General features: G+C 39.7%; 1 protein-coding gene across 4 annotated transcripts in view; it reads left to right on the top strand.

Moving 5' to 3' along the window:
* The first annotated feature begins 811 nt into the window (after positions 1-811).
* LOC110968748 (glutamate receptor 2-like) overlaps positions 812-19,312 on the top strand; it is a 72,957-nt gene continuing 54,456 nt past the window's right edge. For 3 of the 4 annotated variants that reach the window (XR_007941186.1, XM_051946439.1, XM_051946441.1), the window contains exon 1: positions 813-1,126. Coding sequence is in view for 3 of the 4 variants with exons in the window: in XM_051946439.1 (XP_051802399.1) it covers positions 1,057-1,126 (70 nt within the window). In the remaining variant the exon portion in view is untranslated. Of the gene's footprint in view, positions 1,127-19,312 lie in introns of all 4 variants that reach the window. The other variant, XM_051946440.1, reaches the window with a different exon arrangement.

The following is a 19,312-nucleotide window of genomic DNA, read 5'->3' on the forward strand; positions in this document are numbered from 1 at the left end:
ACCCAGCTGAATGAGGGTGAAGGTTCACATAGACAGGTAACAGTCTATCACAGAGCACAGGTGAGGAAATTCATAGAAAGATTTTTTCCATGTTTCAGAAACAACAGTCATCCAAAACAATCACAGAAAGTTTGTGTGCCAAAATCACAACACACCTCTCCTCACCTATTTTGCTCTACAATTTAAAATCTATTAGGCTTCAAAAGGAAATCTCCATTATAATATAATTTCTTCTTCTTCCTCTCTCTCTCTCTCTCTCTCTCTCTCTCTCTCTCTCTATATATATATATATATATATATATGTATATGTATATGTGTATATGTATATGTATAGTTTTTTTACAACGCAGCTATCTTCAGTTCAGTTCTGATGGTTTGAGCATTTAAATTTTACATTAAATATTTTCTATTGCTATCAGTTTAAGAATAAAGACCCAAATGCAGGACATTCTGTTTTTCTGATCTTTTCTTTTCAAATCATTTTCAACAAGTTTTATGTGAGCTTGGATCTTTTCGCGTCATTTTGGATCGTTTTTGTGTCTTTGGGATAATTTTCGAGTCATTCAGGACAAATTTCATGTCATTCTTATGTACATGAATAATATAATTGTGTGTGTGGTACAGTAGGACCCTATTTTAACAGTCATGTTGTGTGATAATCGGGTCATTGTACATTAGACTGCATGTTAACCCTTCAGTCAGTGTATTCCTGAACCGCAGCTTCCCGTCGCCTCCTTTCGGTCCCAGAGACGCAGCTCTACGTCCATCTGTCGGCTCTTCTCGGTTCTCTTCGTGCTTCTTCGCCATTTCCAGGCAATCCGAGGCGCGCGCTCCCAGCTCCAGCTCCAGCTCCAGCTCCAGCAGCAGCTGCGGCACGCGCATCGCCGGAGACAGGACTGGGCATCTGCAGAGCTCGAGACGTTTCTCAGCAAAAAAACAAACAAACAAAACAAAACAAAAAAACCAACAAAAACCGGGGAATGACGCCATGAGCTCTCACCACCGGGAGTGATCGAGGCGTTGCTTTACCGAGGCGTGAGGAGCCCGAATCCGACCATGAAGCTGCTGTTCGCGGTGACGCTCCTTTGGTGCGAGGCGCTGTGCGGATCTCCGAGCGTCCAGATCGGTAGGACTGTTTTTTTTTTTTTAAATCGTTCTCATCTTGAACCTGTCATTCCCATTCCTCCATGTATTTAGAGCACCTTTGTTTGCACCTCCATCCCCTCGTGTCTCCTCCTCATCTCCACCAGGGCCCTCTAAACCAGCCCTGTCCTCCTTCTGCTGCTGTCAGGAGAAGAGGCCTCCTGACTGCTGCTGCTGCTGCTGCTGCTGCAGTGTTCTCATTGTGTCAACAGCTTTTTATTTGTGCATATATAGAAGAGCTTCTTCCCGGAGATGCTGTGTGTGGTGAGTGTGTGCGTGTGTCTGAGCGTGTGTGTGCACATGCATGTCTTCATTTTCTTGGTGTTTTTGGCACACAGGCAGGTAGGCAGGTGAATCCAAGATCATTCCCATTCAGCACCGATCTCCATTTCGTGTCACGGACAGCCACTTCTGCAGGGTTGTGCTGATTTTTATGAACCGACCTTCACGTAACACCTTTTCTAAGAATTCAAATGATGCATTTATGTTTGAATTTAGCATCAAGACCAATTCCAATCCAAAGTTTGGTGCTTTTCCAGTCCAGTGTTTCGCTATATTTTCATTTCTGCTGCACACCTGATTAAATACATCCGTTAGAGGCAAAACTGTTCCTCCCCGTGATATTATCCATTCAGAAATCATTCAGGTGAGATCAGAGAATACACCGAGTGATTTATAACGCATAGTAATCTAATCTAACTGTGTGAAGAGCAGTAGGCCTATGTCAGGGGTGTCCAAAGTGGTCCTCCAGAGGGTTCAATCAAAGTGTAAAAATTCCAGAGAAGACATTAACTGCAGATTATAAATTAGTAAAACTATAAATTTAAAATCATTTCTAGACCATGACAAGTTGTTTTGATCAGAAAGTAAAATACTAGATTGTTCTTTTGTCATTTTGCGCCTCATTTTTGCAATATTTTGTTTTGCTTTTGTTGTTTTTTGTCTGACTTTTGTCATTTTGTTTCTCGTTTTTGCCATTCTTTGTATAGTTTTTTCATTTTGTTTCTCATTTTTTAAAAATATTTTGTCTCATTTTTATTGTTTTTGTCAATTTTTTTGTCTGACTTGTCGTTCGTCTCATGTTTTTAATGTTTTGTGTTTCTTTGTTGTCTCGCTTGTGTATTTTGTCTTATTTTTGTCATTTTGTGTTTTTTTGTCTTGCTTGTGTTGGTTGTCCATTTTTTTTGTCACTTTGTAACTTTGGTCGATTTTTTTTATCTCTTTAGTTTTGTTTCATATCTTTTGTCTCATTTTTTTTGCCATTTTGTTTCTCATTTTTGTTGTTTGTGTCAGTTTTGTAATATTTTGTTGTCTTTTGGTCTGGCTTTTATCATTTACGCCACGTTTTTGTTGTTTTTTTTTCACAGTTTTGTCATTTTTTTGTCTTGTTTGTATCCTTTTTTGTAAGTTTTTGTCCAATTTTTGTCACTTTTTGTTTTGTTTTGTGTCATTTGTCTAATTTTGTTATTTTGTTTCTCACTTTTGTTATTTGTGTCTCATTTTTGTTACATTTTGTTTAGTTTTTGTTGTTTTTATTTTTTTGTCCAACTTTTATCATTTGCGTCACGTTCTTGTTGTTTTGTGTTTCTGTTTCCTCTCGCTTGTGTTTTTGTATCATTTTTGTCGTTGTGTGTCACGGTTTTGTCTTTTTTTGTCTCGTTTGTACATTTTTTGTTTCTTTGTAACTTTTTTGTCTAATTTTTTGCCACTTTTTTGTTTTGCTTCGTGTCGTTTGTCTAATTTTTATCCTTTTGTTTCTTGCTTTTGTTGTTGCATCATTTTTATAATATTTTGTCTTGCTTTTGTTGTTTTTTGTCTTGTTTTTTTAAATAGGTAAAATACTACATTATTCAGTTCCAGGTGACTAAATGTTGCGTTCCTTTGTAGACACTCTGTGATCTGGAAGTTGTGATGTGGAAATGATAAACTGAGGATGAATGTTGATGAGACTGAACTTATTTTTCTTCAGAAATATGTAGATTTTTTTTAGATGATAATTCCTTAAATGTGAACATTTTGCACTAAAACAAAGTAACCGTTATGAGTTGTGGTTATTTATCGGTTGTTATGCTGTGGTTTTACTGGTTTTACTGGTTTTACTGGAGATCAGACTGGACTGGATGTGGAACCTGAACTAAGATGAGTTTGACTCTCCTGTTCTACACAGTTGACTTGTCACATCCTGGCCTCTAGTGATCCACTCTCCATGTTCCCTCGGGGATCATTTCTAATTGTAAGATTTTAATTAAGTTACTGTTGTTCTATAGGTAAATACATGCATATAGGTCCTGCCGCTGTCTGGTGCTAAAGGTCTCTGTTAAACTCAGATTGAATACTTTTTACAGTCTTCTAACATCGTGTGTGGGAGACAAAAGTCTGATTGTCTGTGTAGGTTCTCATTCATCCAGGTCATGGTTATCCAAAGTAGTTTAAATCAATCCACTGGACTTTAAGAAAGTTCCGTAGAGACGTTTCACCTCTCATCCAAGAGGCTTCTTCAGTTCTGGTGGTGGTTGGTGTTGCCTCAGCTTTTAAACCTCTGTGAGGTGTGTCCAGGTCTATTATTCCAACGACCGATACCAAAACTCTTCTGACTACTCTAAAGTCTGATTGCTTTGGTTATCGGTGAGTATAACTGATGTAAGTTGTTTGCGTCTGTTTTAAAGTTTTATTATTATGGACAAGCTATTGTATTACCTAACAAATTAGAAATTTTATAGCAATCAGTCTGGAACAGGTTCTCAGTGCATTTCAGTGCGCATTGCACTATGTATAATTATGTTTGGGATGAATAAAGGTCTCAAAAAGACATTAGTAACAGAACACTGAGTAACTGAAGCCACAGTTTGTAGCCTGTCAGACAATCACTCCTGGCAATGTGAGAAATGTTCAAAAACAATGTGGATCATATTGGATATGGATGATATTTATTTTTCTGCCTTGGTAATAAATGCAGGCCATGGACAAGGTAATAACTGCTGTATACAAGGCTTAACAGAGCAGTTATGGCTGATAAAAACAATGCTAGAACAACATATTTGCACTCTGAGGGGTGTATTTAGCAGTGAGATCAATAGGTTTGTGAAGAAAGTTGAGCCTAAAGTCAAACTTGGATAGGTAACCATCAGGCTAACCTGCTCCAGAGAAAGTTCTGTTCAGAGCTGGAGATTTAAATTGGCCATGAGAAGTATCGCTTTTCACCAGCTTAACCATGACTGCCTCATTAATAATGATTACCATTACAGAATCTATACATGTGTACATTATATGCAGTGGTGGGCCGTCAGGACCAGCAAGGCCTTCTCTGCTGGCCTTAGTTCTACTAGAATCACTGACTTTTGTTTAAATTTTCTCCTATCAGTCTTTTACATTATTCCCAATAGTCTATTCTTTTCATTTCATCGCGTGTCTCTGGGCTGTGGTGCTTCCAGTAGTGTATGTTTTTGTTGAAGCTTTTATCCAATCATATTTCATCCATTATGTGTTGCCAGGGTCAAGAAAATCTGTCCTGAGGCCTTCAGAATCAAAAGTGCCAGCACCTGTAGTTTAAATATATATCAAGTTGGTGACCTCAGGATCATCTAGCAGGCATATGATGATGTCAGCATTTTCACATCCTCTGACTGGATGGTCAGAGAGCTTAGCCAGAGCTAGCAACTCTTGTCTTTAGTGACCTGCACAAGCTACAACTTTATCATACACATTAGTAGTTTTTGTTTTTATGCCAACAATGGCTTATGAGGAGAAGATTTGATTTGGTCGCACATCTACTTCGAAAGCCATTTTCAAGGTGGACTTTCCAAGAAAAGCTGAACATTGTGAGGAAACGCAGACCAATCCCGATGCTAGGGAAAAAGCTTTGTCTATCACTTTCAGCTCAGTAACTATGAGCTCTGAGGAGCACTGTAACTTGTATTGCTGAGAAAGGCTGGTATTAGCAACTGAACAACTTGCTGTTTGAAGCCACACTGAGTTGGTGATCTTTGGGTTGTTTATCCAATTCAGCAGCGAGTCACCAAAGTACAGCTGAACATTTACAAGCCATGGTACTGGTAAAAACCTTTGGATATATGTATGAAGCTCCACAACAAATATGAGTGTGGAAAATTAGGGAAATATTGCAAAGACTGATAGATTGTGTCATGTTTTTGGTAGACAAGAGCTATTATTCAGGAGATACAATGAGATCTCATTAGCCTCCATGATGATAGAACAGGACTTACTGTCGGATTGTCTGCACAACAGAGTGGTTGAACTCTTCGTGAAAAAGATATATGTAAATGTAATTTAATTGGGTTAATATTGATGCTTCTGCTAGATATGATGTATATGGTGCAGGCGAAAGGAGACTTGTTGAATTGTTTCAATTGGTTTTCTTGCTTTAGTAGTAATATTTGTTCTCGCTACATGAGATACAGTCCTGGTCACCACTACTGGCACCCTTTCATTTTTCATATAACCTGTATAATGTATTCAGAAATAAATGGAAAAGTACCAAATTCATATGATCAGAATGCTTTAATTTGATGTGAAAAGAATTTAACAAAAAACATTATTTTTCATCTTACATGTTGTAAGCTGGGCTGCACAGCGACGTAGTGGTTAGCACTTTCACCTTGTAGCAAGAAGATCCCCGGTTCGAATCCCGGCCTGGGCCTGGGATCTTTCTGCATGGAGTTTGCATGTTCTCCCGGTGCATGCGTGGGTTTTCTCCGGGTACTCCGGCTTCCTCCCACAGTCCAAAAACATGCTGAGGTTAATTGGTGACTCTAAATTCTCCGTAGGTGTGAATGTGAGTGTGATTGTGTGTCTGTATATGTAGCCCTGTGACAGACTGGTGACCTGTCCAGGGTGTCCCCTGCCTTCACCTGAGTCACTGACCGAGGGGCACAGCTAGCCTTTTAGCAGTAGCCATTGGTATCACCTACAAGTAAATTGTTAGGGTCTTTCTGTGTAATGCTAGAAATGCTTGTGGAAGACTGGTGTTAACTACCTTCAAAACACAGTAAATTGCCTCCGCTGCGCTCTGTCTTTCTGTGTGTGTAAATTAAAGCTGTAATTGGTTGTAAAACCAGACGTTGCATTGACTTGAGTGACACAAGACTTGATGTTTGTAATTTGTTTTAATCTGAAAATATATTTATTTTGTCACTAGTCTTCTTTTGACATAAACTAGCAGACTAAACATCACAGACTAAACATTTGCTGAACATCTGCTTATCTGCATGTATTGTATTTTACAGATGTTCCCTAAATGCCTCACATTCTGGCTGTGGTAACCAGGTGACTGCAATGTAGCAGCTTTGACAGGTGTGTGACCAAAAATTAGTTGGAAAACAATGAAAAGTATCATGGCATGAACACTAAAAACCCCTACAAAAACTCCAAACTAACTACTGAGGAAAAACATAAGCAGACCTAAAAAGAATAAAATGCACTAGACTGACAAAACAGGGATACTCATGAAAGAGAAAGCTAAACTAAAGGGAGCATGTAGGCTCAGGAAAGAAGGCGTGAAGGACCGTAGCAGGCCAAAGCTTGTGGAAATCGCCAGAGCAGAGTCGGCGGCAGGCACCAGCAGGATGGTGAGTGTCACCGATGCAGGGCAGTCAGGATGTTGTGGCTTGGGAACAGCAGGCTGGAGATAGGTCAGGAAACGACAGGAATACAGACAACAAGTAGAAGAATGAACAGGGCTTTTATTGAAGGAGGTGATTATGAGCAGGTGAGTTCATCCTCACAGCTGACAGAACCCCCACATGCTGGCACATAACGAAGCCAGTCAGGGTGCTGGAGGAAGAAGTCCTTGATGAGGGCGGAATCCAAGAACAAAGACAAGTCTAGGACCAGCCGGGTGGGTGAAGAGGATCTGGAGGAGGGTCAAAACCAAAGTGAAAGAGTCCAGAACAGTCTGGGAATGTCCCTAAGGCAGATCAACAAATAAGGGAGTCCAAGCACAGGAAAGCACAAACCGGGAGGTGACCCTGATCAAACTAAGGTATTCCAAAACCAAAATGAAAGAGTCAACAATACATGTGCTGGAGGGCAGACAGGAAGCTGGTCAAAGCAAAACTACACAGTTCCAAAAGCAGTAGACAGACCAGAGGGGAGTACAGAGACTGGTCAAAAGAAACCAAAGTACGTAGTTCCAAGGACAGGCAGGGTTGCTCCGGAGGATGGGGTCTGGTTGGGCAGGTGGGGCCACTCTGGAGGGAAGGACCGGTGAAGATAGAGCCCTTCTGGAGGTCAGACTGGGGCCTGGCGAAGGTGGGACCACTCTGGAGGCTGGACTGGGTACCACTGAAGGCCTGAGCCCCACTGTGTGTGGAGACTCTAGTGCAGGGATGGCCACGGTTCAGGAGTAGTTACTTTTCCAGGGGGATTGTCAGCTGACTCTGGCAGGTCCCAATATATGGCGGCGTCAGCCCACTCGGGAGCAGCAGAGGTGCCATCTACCTGCTTGGAAATAGGTGAAGCTGGCTCGAGACCCTCAGAGATGACCAGGATGCAGAACTGGTGTTGCAGGACCTCGGTGGCGGGACCTTGATGGGACTCGTCAGCGGGACATTGGTGCCACTGGGAAGCAACAAGGTCTGGGTGCTGGGGAACCTGTCGTTCATGAATATCACCCATACCTACCTATGGTGTTTCATTATTAATGATTACTATAACTGAATATGTACAAAAGAAATAACAATAATGCTCTCCTGCTTGCTGTTTACAATTTCATTCAGAGTAGATACAACACAAGCAAGAATCTAGGCAGGAGAAAACAAACTGGATAAGTGCCATAAAACTAGTTCAGTTTTGGTAGGACCTTGGTGTCTGCAGACAGTGCGGGAGGTAGCAGTGATGGAATGTAACGGAGTACAAATACTTCGTTACTGTACTTAAGTACATTTTTCACGTATCTGTACTTAAGTAAAAAATATAGAGTATACTTTTGACTTTTACTCCACTACATTTTGCAGCTATTATCTGTACTTTCTACTTCACTACATTTCCAAAATGCACCTCGTTACATTTTATAATTGATTAGTCGCCAAATGTCTTCACAACGAGTATTGGATGCATTCATAGACTATGGTCGCTGCCTCGGAAGTTTGAACCAATCACGTTCTGTTATCCCGGCCTCCAGTGACAGCAGAGCTTGTATTTGGAAGCGGCAGTGCGAACATGGACACGGAGACTGAGACTGATTCCAGTCACCCTTGGCCCTATTTAAAGGAATTGTTTAGATATATCGGTTCCAAGAAGGACTCGTGGATATTCCAACGCCTCAGCTGTCTGCCGCAAAGGAAAGAATTGCTGGCTTTCAAAAATTCACCTTCGAATCTTAAGAAACACATTGAGGTAAGCGGAACTCTTGCAATGCAAAGTTATTTTCACGGGATTATACATGTTAGCCAAAGTTATATTAATTTTGTTTACTGACATCATGTTATAAATGCTATAATCTAGCAGAGTACATATTAATTTACAGAAACAGCCAGAAATGAGTACAACGGTGTTTTCATTATTTAGCTAACTTCCATGGGAACGTGAGGTAAATTAGCTTGCTAGCTTGACGTAACTTACAATGTAATACAGGGTGTAGCTTTTCTATGTTGTGAAATTCGTATTAATGTGCACGTTTGCACTAGCTCAATGCCTAGATAGTGCAGGTAAAATTAGTCTTATTTTGTCTTTTTATTCTGACCCTTTAACAGCAGTCCTGTCTCTTTATGAATCCTTTTTAATGTTTTCATACCCTAGTAACAACAATTTTAACCTGTCGGTGGTAAAAACAAACACTTAAGGGAACGTAATTTATCACAGGCATAAGCTTGTTTGTTTCACATTAGCCGAAAAAAAGAGGACAGTGTTTATGGATGAACCTTGCCAGCATTAAGATGAGCATTATTGAATTCTCATGTTCGCGACCTGTCAGAAGCTAAAAAAAAGAGAGAGATTTGAAAAAGGGCAACTAAATTTTTATTTTTCACAGTTTATTAATCTGCCGATAAGTTAGCCCGTTTGATTAGATAAATGACTGAAAAATGTGACATGATCTGTCTTTTCCAAATCTTGAGATTTTGTCCTCAAATTCTTTATTTTGTTATTGCACTAAGATCTTTAGTTAATTGTTAGTGAGGAATAATTTAATTTAAGTAATGTTCTTAAAATGTCACAAACTAATTAGTCAAACTAATTACCAGTACAAAAATTCTCATTGATTAATGCCCCAGTCATTTACTAGCCCAGTTTTTGGCATGTCAACTCTGGATACATTTTTTTCCTATAATGCAGCCAACAGAGTCCTGTGTTTTACTTTGAATAGAATCACAATAAAATAAATGATTTGAAAAAATAACCGTCTTCTCTATTGGTTTTGCCTAACGATATTAGAAAATTCAGATGTCACTACTAATAATTCTTATACCTCTGCAGATGCCATTAGTAATATTTACCAGCAACAACTTTAGTTTATTGTAAAGGTTAGCGTACTTATGCTTACTCTCTGTGATACATTTCACACTCTATTTTTAATTCTGTTGATAATATTTTACCCTACAGGGCAACACAGCCCCATACTAGGTATTTATTGCTATATAGACATTAAGTGACAGCCCATTGCATGAGTACTTTTACTTTTAATACTTAAAGTACATTTAAAAGTAAGTACTTATTTACTTTTACTCAAGTAGGATTGTAATGTAGTACTTCTACTTTTACTTAAGTATATATTTTGCTGATTATCTGTACTTTTACTTAAGTACTGAGCTTCAGTACTTCCTCCACCACTGGGAGGTAGTAGGACTTTTTTTTGTTGTTTTTTTTATTTTTTGGGGGTCTGTCAAGTATAAAGGTATTCACTGAAGAGCTGGGCCTTTCGTCTTTTCTTAACGACTGGGTGGGTCTCTGCAGATCGAATAGAGTTGAGTAACTTTATTCCAGCATCGGGGAACCACAGAGGAGAAGAGTGCCGGTTGGACGAACTGAAACTACAAATCTCCATGAACAAACACACAGGAGTGGTGCATTCTGCTTTTAACAGAGACTTGGCCCACTCATCACCGATGTTACCATGGAGCTAGCAGGACGCATGTCATTTTACTGTTACAGAAACAAAGGCTCCAGTATAAGCAAGGAATAGATTACCAACAACTGGTGCACTAATGCCAAAATCATACACAGCCATTGTTGTTGTGATTTGAAGTACCTGACAGTTAAATGCAGACCCATTTACCTTCCACATGAGTTACTGTTGTTATAGTCACAGCTATTTACATTCTGCTGGATGTTAATACTAGCGTAGCCTGAGGTTACTTATGCAGCGCCATAACCTCTCAACAGAGCGCATATCAGAGGTAGTTCATGTCAAAGCTGGGGATTTTTTTAAAGACACATCAGCTCTTCGATGACAGGGCTAAACACACTGGATAAAGTTTTTTCTAACATCAAAAAGACCTTAAATCAACACCATTTCCAGACGTAGGCCAGTCAGATAACTCGTCCATACTCTTAACCCCACCATACACTCACCTCAGAAGAAAAGTTCATCCCATCACAACAACTGTAAAAGCTTGGCCTGAGGGAACGTCCTGGCAGCTGCAGGATTGCTTTAGAAGGACTAACTGGGTCATCTTTGAGAATCAGGACTTGGAGGAATACACATCAACTGTAGTCTGCTACATACAGAACTGTGTTGGCAATGTTACTGTGAACAAACACATCCGGGTGTACCCCAGTTAGAAGTCCTGGATGACAAAGAATGTTAAATCTCAAGGACTGTGTTTTTAAGAGCATCTATGGGACATCCTGAAAATAGGGAATTGCAATTGTCCAACCTGGAAGCTGCAAATGCATGGCTATTTTTTTAGGCTCACTAAGTGACAGGAAGTTCTTGGTTTTGACAATATTACACAGGTGAAAGACGGCCGTCCTACAGACGTGCTTTATGTGTGAGTTAAAGGACATATTCTGGTCAAAAATATCTCTGAGGTTTCTTACAGTTGAACTAGAGGCCAAGGCAATGCCATTCAGAGGAACTTTAGTTTTGTCTGAATATAAATGAAGAAAATTACAAGTCATCCAGGCCTTTATGTCTTTCAGACATGCCTGGAGTTTGACTGACTGACTGATTTTATTTGGCTTTATAGATAAATGTAGTTGGTGTCATCTGCATAACAATGGGGTGTTTCCTAATAATTAGGTTGCCTAAGGGGAGCATATGCAAATTAATAATTGTTGGTCCTAACACAGAACCGTGTGGAACGCCATAATTAATTCTGATGTGAGCAGAAGAATCATTATTAACAACAAACTGGAATCTGTCTGATAAATATGATTCAAACCAATTTAGTGCAGTTCCTTTATCTCACTGACTGTTGTGATATTGTGATCAACTGTATCAAACACAGCACTGAGATCCAGTGGAACCAGGATAGAAACTAGTCCACTGTTGGTGGCTACTAGAAGATTCAATTCAATTTTATTTATAAAGCACCAATTACAGTCAAATTTTCTCAAGACACTTTACAGAACCCATACAGTATGCCTGACCCCCAGAGCAAGCCCTAAGGCGACAGTGGCAAGGAAAACACCCTTTAACAGGGAAAGATCATTGGTGACTTTCACCATTGCTGTTTCTGTACTATGATGCATTCTAAATCCTTTTAGAAACTATTCAAACCATTTCTATGCAGATAAACACATAGTTGGTTTGCAACAACTTTTTCAAGCATTTTAGAAATGAAAGGGAGGCAGTGTTTCCTCTAGGATTTTTTTCCAGCAGTGGCGGCAGACTCTCTGGGAGTAGTGGCGACATAAACAAATGACACTTCACTGTAGATTTTACTTGAACACCCTATTTATTGAATGGGCAATTGAAAATGGCTTTTTAAAGGCTGAATGTTAAAAAAATATATTTGAACAAGCTCATCCGAAAACGCAGTCAGCAGTTACATCATGGAGTGTAGATATTAGCTTAATGCTATCAATAGTTTACTCACGTTAGCGAGACTGAGTTGGCACTGGGCCCAATTAGCTGAAGCTATGGATATGTTACATAATGTTAGGTGGACATCAGTATTTTGTGAATGTCTATTTAACTTGTAAAATCTATGATGAGTTACTTTAAGCTAATAACTTCTCTTCGGTAAGTAGCTGTCCTATTTTCCAGGCCGTCACTCCTCTGACTCTCTGACGTGGTGCCTGGGTGTTTGACAGGACACGCTCCTGCAACTAATTAAGCTACTGAGCAAGATAGTTATCTGTAGTTTATCTTAGTACTTTCATGTACCCGACACAGTGCAGGACTCTGCTATGAAGGTGGAGATGTGGCGGTGATGTAATTGTGACAACAACAACAACAAAACGGAATTTGAAGGAGTGGTAGCTAGGATTTAGGAGCGGCGGGTTGCAACTGCTGAATGAATGTAGAGGAAACACAGGGAGGTTGGATATGAGTCTGTAACCTGGATCCAGGGTAGGCTTTAACCCTTTAACCCTTTAAGCTTCAGTCAATTCCAGCCATTTTCAGTACAAAAAATCGCTAATATTCTATTTTTAAATAAAAAAAATTACGAAAAATACGGGGAATATTGGACGCGCATCGGGAGGTGCATTTCCTTGAAAACGACCGATTCGGGGATTTTATACCGACTTCAGGACATGTTTTGGACAAAATAGTTTACTGGCTTGTGTCATCTGATGTAAAAGGTTGGATTATGGCCGTTTTTTGTGGAATCTTTTTTTTGTGTGTAATAATAAACCCGGAAATGTGAGTCGCGCTGTGTGCTTTGAAGCCGTGTATAGAGAACGGATGGATGAATATTTGTTTTTGTCGGACAAATGTGTTTTTCTCACCCGCTGTGGTAATCGCATCTGAAAGTGGTTTATACCGGCGGATTCATGAGAATCTAAGCTTTCCATCGGCGTATAGTGTTTGTATAATCGCTTTTGATTACAGCAGCCTTAAAAATCTGCAGTACGTAGCCTGTTCATAAGGAGAGGCTGATGATGTCTAATCGGGCAGCATGGGTCAGTGGGTAGAGTGGCCGTCTTACAACCGGAGGGTTGCCGGTTCAATCCTTGGCCCGTCATATTCATGTCGAAGTGTCCCTGAGTAAGACATCTAACCCCTAATTGCTCCTGATGAGTTGTGGTTAGCGCCTTGCATGGCAGCTTCTGCCATTAGTGTGTGAATGGGTGAATGTGATGTATCATGTAAAGTGCTTTGGATACCTTGCAGGTATAGTAAAGTGCTATATAAATACAGACCATTTGCCATTTAATACTAGTGTTATTAAGGGAAAGATGTCCTTGAACAGTCAGGTTGGTATGGGGTCTAACAGACATGTTATTTAAGGTTGACATATGGCTTTGAGTGAATAACAGAATAATTTACTTTAATGTAGTTACTGTGTTATCAGATAAAAATGTGCTGTAATGGAACTTCTTGGTAAATGACCTTTGGCTGATGTCCACTTAAGCCACCAAAAGACACCTGCAACCGAACAAATACGATTCAGACAACAAACTGAAAGAATCAAGAGAGACTGACTTAATGGAGATAACTGCTTTATCGCCATTAAATGATCTTCTGTCCCACTCATCCCTCTCCCCTTCTGTGATAACTGGCTTTTTATTCTGCTTCTCATTATGTCAGTTCAGATTAACTATAAGCATGTTTGATGTGATGGGATGGCAAGTCTTAAGAATTAGTTCTGAGAGAGCATACCCCTGCCTTAACCCAGCCCATACAGCTTACAAATGCTCTTATTGCAGCTTTAACATGTGCAGGGAAGCCTAAAACCTGAAGAGTGGAGAGCATTGGAGCAACAACTTGATGTCACTGTTGTTGTGAAACGGACGTGTAGAACCCAAGCAGCAGGTAGGCGGACAGGTGGATGATTTATGAAGAGGTTTTAAAAATAAAAGAACAGGGAATATTCAACAGGCGGCACGGGAAATAAACTAAGCAAAAACTAATAAATGGATAAGCTAAACTAACAAAAGGCGACGGCCTAGGACCGCAATGAAAACTAAACCAAACCGAAACAGGGAGAAACAGCTTACAGAAGTCCAGGAGACGAGGTGGGGCAGAGTTGAAGGAGACGGAGCAGGCAAAGGATATGCAGGGTTTGATAAGTCCAGACAACAGAGTAATCCATGCGAGGACTCTCAGTCAGTGGCCCAGCGTTGCTCTGTGGAAAGAGCCGGGCTTTTATGCAGTGCTGATTGCTGATCAGGGCCAGCTGTGCTCCTTCGCAGCTGTCTCTAATTAGGCTTAAAAAACCAAGCAGGAGAGGGAGGAGCCCTGACAAGTGTTGTTGGAATCACATATTGAACTGTCATAGTCACTGCATTATAGCTGTGGTTTGTCAGTGCTTTAGATTTTTTAGGACTTTATCCAGAAGTAAATTAGCAAATAGTACCTATTAATAGTCCTCTGATTACAGGAGGTCCTCAGCTTACATCAAAGTTCTGTTCCTACAGATTGATGTAGTCGATTTTTGCTGTAAGTCGGAACTTCAAAGAAAATGTAAACAACACATGCATCAAGATATCGATCAGAGCTTCATAAAAATCATGAATGCCAACTACTTTCATTCATCTATTAATCATTTTACAAAAACAGAGCAGAATATGTCGCACTGTTTTCACAACTTAATCTAATAATGCAGATGTTTGTCGCTGTTTCATCCTGTTTCCATAATACATAATTATGTAATTTGTAAAGACATGATCATAATGAACATAAAAACATTATTTTTTTAAACTTTTAATAAAAATGTATGCTAGATATATCCCATGGACTTCAACAGTCTCTCAGTTATATATTGACCCAGACAATTTTTGAGCCATTCTGAACAATTTTCTTGTTAATTTCAACATTTTTTGTCAGTTTGGATCATTTCTTGTCATGTAGGATCATTTTTGTGTCTTTGGGATCATTTTGGAGACATTTAGGACAAATTTCATGTCATTCTGGACTATTTTTCTGTAACTATTGATCATTTTCAAATCATTTTAGACAATTTTCTTGTCATTTTCAACAAGTTTTTATGTCAGCTTGGCTCTTTTCTCATCATTTTGGATCATTTTTGTGTCTTTGGGATAATTTTTTAATCATTTAGGATAAATTTCATGTCATTCTGGACTAATTTTCTGTAGTTATGGATAATTTTCAAGTCATTCTGGGCGGGTCAGTATATAATTGCAGGACTTTTTGTATCATACGTGACATTTTAGTGATATCCAGTCATTTTTTATTAGTCAGTGATTGTTTCCATAGAAATAATTCTGAAATTTGTAAAGAAATAATCATAATGAACATAAAAACATTAGTTTTTTTTACTTTTAATAAAAATATATCAGATGGATTGGAGTTTGAAATACAAAGTACACAATCTTACATTTTTGTAAACATCGACTGATTATTGAAGAGTTTTATGAATTCGTTATTAGCTCCAGATATAAGCCGGTTGATAGTGGAAGGCTTTTTCTCCGACCCCTTCTTCATCCCGACAGCAGACCTTCAAAGGAGTAGGATCCATGTGACGATAATGGTTGAGCAGTAATTGTTTCCTTGTTTCTAATGACAGTATTCAGCAAGCATGTTAAGAGTTGCTAGTCAGAGAAGCTAATAATTCTACCTCACTGCAGGCCGCCATACTCGCCTTTTATTTCCTCATCCTCAACCCCCTGCTCAGGGCAAAGAAAATGACCTCATTCTGCCAGCTCCGCCATGAGCGCTGCAGCTGAGCAGAGGTGGAATTTACAAAATGATATTTTTTTTCCTCTCGACTGAACATTTGATGATGATTGAGAAAAAAGACTCTCACTTATCAACATGTGAAAGAATTTTATTTATTTTAATGTCTCTGTGGTTCACAAATCAAAACAAAACAATTAAATGCAGCTAAAAATTATGTAAAACCTGGTGTTTCTTAATCAATCAAAACTGGGGCTGCAATGAATGATTGTTTAAATAATCGATCTAATGGTCGATTATTTTTTTCAATTAACTGATGAATCAGATAAAATCTATTCTGAAAAAAACGATTTGGACAGACAGAGCAAAGAAGTGCACAAACAACAGGTTGCTGCTTGAATATTCTGTTAAAATTACATTAAATTATAAAAATTCTAAATGGGATGCTCCTAAAATTTTGCGCAGCCATCTTCTTGTCTGTCCTTGTTTCTATGGTTGTTTCCGGTTGTTTCTGTCAGAATCGTCGTGCCTCTGTCGTCAGTTACGCCCGCCTTCTGACTCTACACTTCATGGTGATTCGTCGGCAAGTTTTAGGAGAATCCAACCTCGAGGCTTACCGAGGGTAACTAGACCGACCCTGGCAGAGAATTAAATTCGTCGCCATGGGTTGTCTAGCGCGGTTAGACTATCCTGGAGGTGTTGTTGGACTAAATAGGAGAAACACCGTTGAAGGGAGGTTTCAACCTGATGGCCCCAGAGATGTTAGAATCACTGCTCTCTGGTGGGTCTAGTGATGGTCAGGGGTCCTAGGACCTTCATTAGAGGCATCCTTCTGGTTTGGAACACAAGTGTCTGGTGTTGAAACTAACTTCCTGTGGAGAACAGATGCTCAGATGGTGTTGAAGCACCATCAGTGCATAAGTAGGACTTGGCTAGCCTTGCCAACACAAGATATCTGTCTCTGTTAGCCTTTCACCACTGCAGTGCCCTGTCTTCCTTGGCTAGGATCTTTTCTTGAGGACTTTGTTTCTCACTTGGATGTGAACATCCTCCCCTTTGCTTGCTCTTTCCTTGTCTTCACCATCAGAACCAAGGAGTGAATCCAGTGGAGGTGTTGATTCAGCAGCTGGAGTATCGGTGGAGGTGCTACTGCCACTGCCATGCTGCTGCACATCCATCTCACTTTTCTCTACAAGTGCCATGGTTTGGACATGAAGGACTTCATCAGGGGAAAGAAACTGAAGTCTCCTAAACCTCAGGTTAAGAATCACATGTTTGGTGCTGTTCTCCTTTCCATTCCTCCTGTAGCTGCTCTACAGCAGTGAGTTGGAAAGTTGGGGCTGACTGGAAGGCAGCACTCTGGGTGGACTTCAGTAGCCCCTTCACAGGTGGAGGTATGGCAGATGTTGTTGTGTACTTCTGTCCACTCATAACCATGACTTCAGAGCTGCTGAAAGCTCTTCTCGCAGGCTCCACTGTTCTGGGTCAAGTCCAGGTACCTTTTGCCTCTCTGGGTGACACAAGTTTCAAGGTGTGGCCATTGGACCACCCATGCTTCTCCAACAGGATGTTTGCTGCAACATTGGCACCACGGTCACGCACTATGGCGATGATTTTACTAACCTAGCTACTCCTCCCCCAGCCACTCTGCCATGTTAGATGCCGTATGTCTGTCATGCAGTGGCATGGTGGCTGACTGCATGTCCCAGTCCTCTGTGATGTAGCACCAGGTAACCCCAAGGTAGGCTTCATTTGAGACACTTGTCCAGACGTCAGCAGTAAGAGCAAGTTTGCTGTTTGTGTTAATTGCAGTCTTCACTTCCTTGACAGTCTCCTCATATTTTCTCTCCATGAGCTAAAATGTGTCCTTGAGGGAAGAGTGTCCCCTGGATTATGGGACAATTGCCTGTCAGAAGTCCACACAAGTCCAGTCCTGATGTGTCCTCGATTACGTGAGTGCAGGTAGAGGGACAGACAGGCGGACTAAGGATTAGCTTTTTGCCTCTAAATTAATAAAATGTAAACTGCAGCTGCGTAAAATCTGTAAAAGACTTAAAACCACAGATTTAGATGAATAATCTTCAAAGCCTAGTGATCTGCTTTAACTTTAAATGACATTTCTATTGTAAATTATGCCAGAGCTACAGGATTCAAAAGGTAGCTCGGTTTTGCTGGTTATCAACAGTTGTTGTTTGACAAATTTTGTATAAACTGTACAACGAATTGCTACCAAAAGACAGAGCACACCATTCCCCGTCAACCCACACATTTTGATATATGGCATTTGTATGACTTTTCTGAAAGTTTTGGGATGAGTTAAGTGTTGAAAATCATTTTAGAGGTTTTTTAAATTAAGAATAAACCAAAGGAATAGCAATAAAAGCTCCACCTTGAGCAGATATTGGGTACATGTCAGTACATTGTGCTGATTAAACTTATTTCACTCTTTACTTTTGAGTATAACATTAATACAGGGACATGACAGTAGTTTTACTGTGTGTAGCCAAGAAAACTGTTTTAGCATTTATTCCACCATATATCATATACATATATTTGACTAGCTGCCGAGCAATAAACATGATTTGGTAAATACTCTACAATCTAACAGGAAAGGGAGGAAGGAGCAGGAACTGCCACAGATCCAATCTGAGATGTATTACTGAATGTTTTTGTGATTGCGAAGAAAATGAGACCGCAAATCATCTTTCATATGATTACATCAGACTTTGTTGAAGTTATTTATTGTTGCATTACAGTAAAACAAATAACTGGCAACTGTTCTGTGATGTCTTAAATACTTAAAAGCAGTGATGGAGTCAAAGTCAGTGCTCTTTACATTCAATTTACTGTTTTTGCTGTCTGTACACACAAACATCAAGAGGAAACCAGAAAAATAGTTTATATTTTGGTTGAACTCAATAAAAATGATCAGAGGTGTGTGTGTGTTTTTAAGTTTTTGTTGATTGACAAACGTGTTCTATCTAGTCTCTATCTAGTACCTATCTAGTTAAAATCTGGAGTTGTTTCTCAGCAAATTCCCATCCTTCTTTTTGTTGACAGTACATGAATGATACCAAACAGCAGACTGTAATAATAGTGGAGGATCCTAAAGCTCTGATTGGTCTGCATTCATTATCAGTACAAGACTGTGTTTCGTTCTTTCCTAAAGTTGGTTGAAGGGAAGTGCTGAATTTCAGATGCACAAAAACAGTTCTGCACATGCGGTGGCTGCGTTTGTTTGGTACAGATGTGCTGTGATGTCTGCTAACATGCTTTGATTGTCAGTTTTAAATAATATTATAATATGGACCCAATAAAACCCTTTTTTAACATCTCAACACAATGCCTTGTATAATTTTGTTATAAAATGACTGTCAACCACACAAACAGGAGCATTGCAAAGACTAAATGATGTTTCTTAGCTGTGAAGACAAACAGCTGATGTTTGTGTTTTACAAATGCACCATA

This window comes from Acanthochromis polyacanthus, chromosome 3, assembly GCF_021347895.1.
Source record: "Acanthochromis polyacanthus isolate Apoly-LR-REF ecotype Palm Island chromosome 3, KAUST_Apoly_ChrSc, whole genome shotgun sequence".
NCBI lineage: Eukaryota > Metazoa > Chordata > Actinopteri > Pomacentridae > Acanthochromis > Acanthochromis polyacanthus.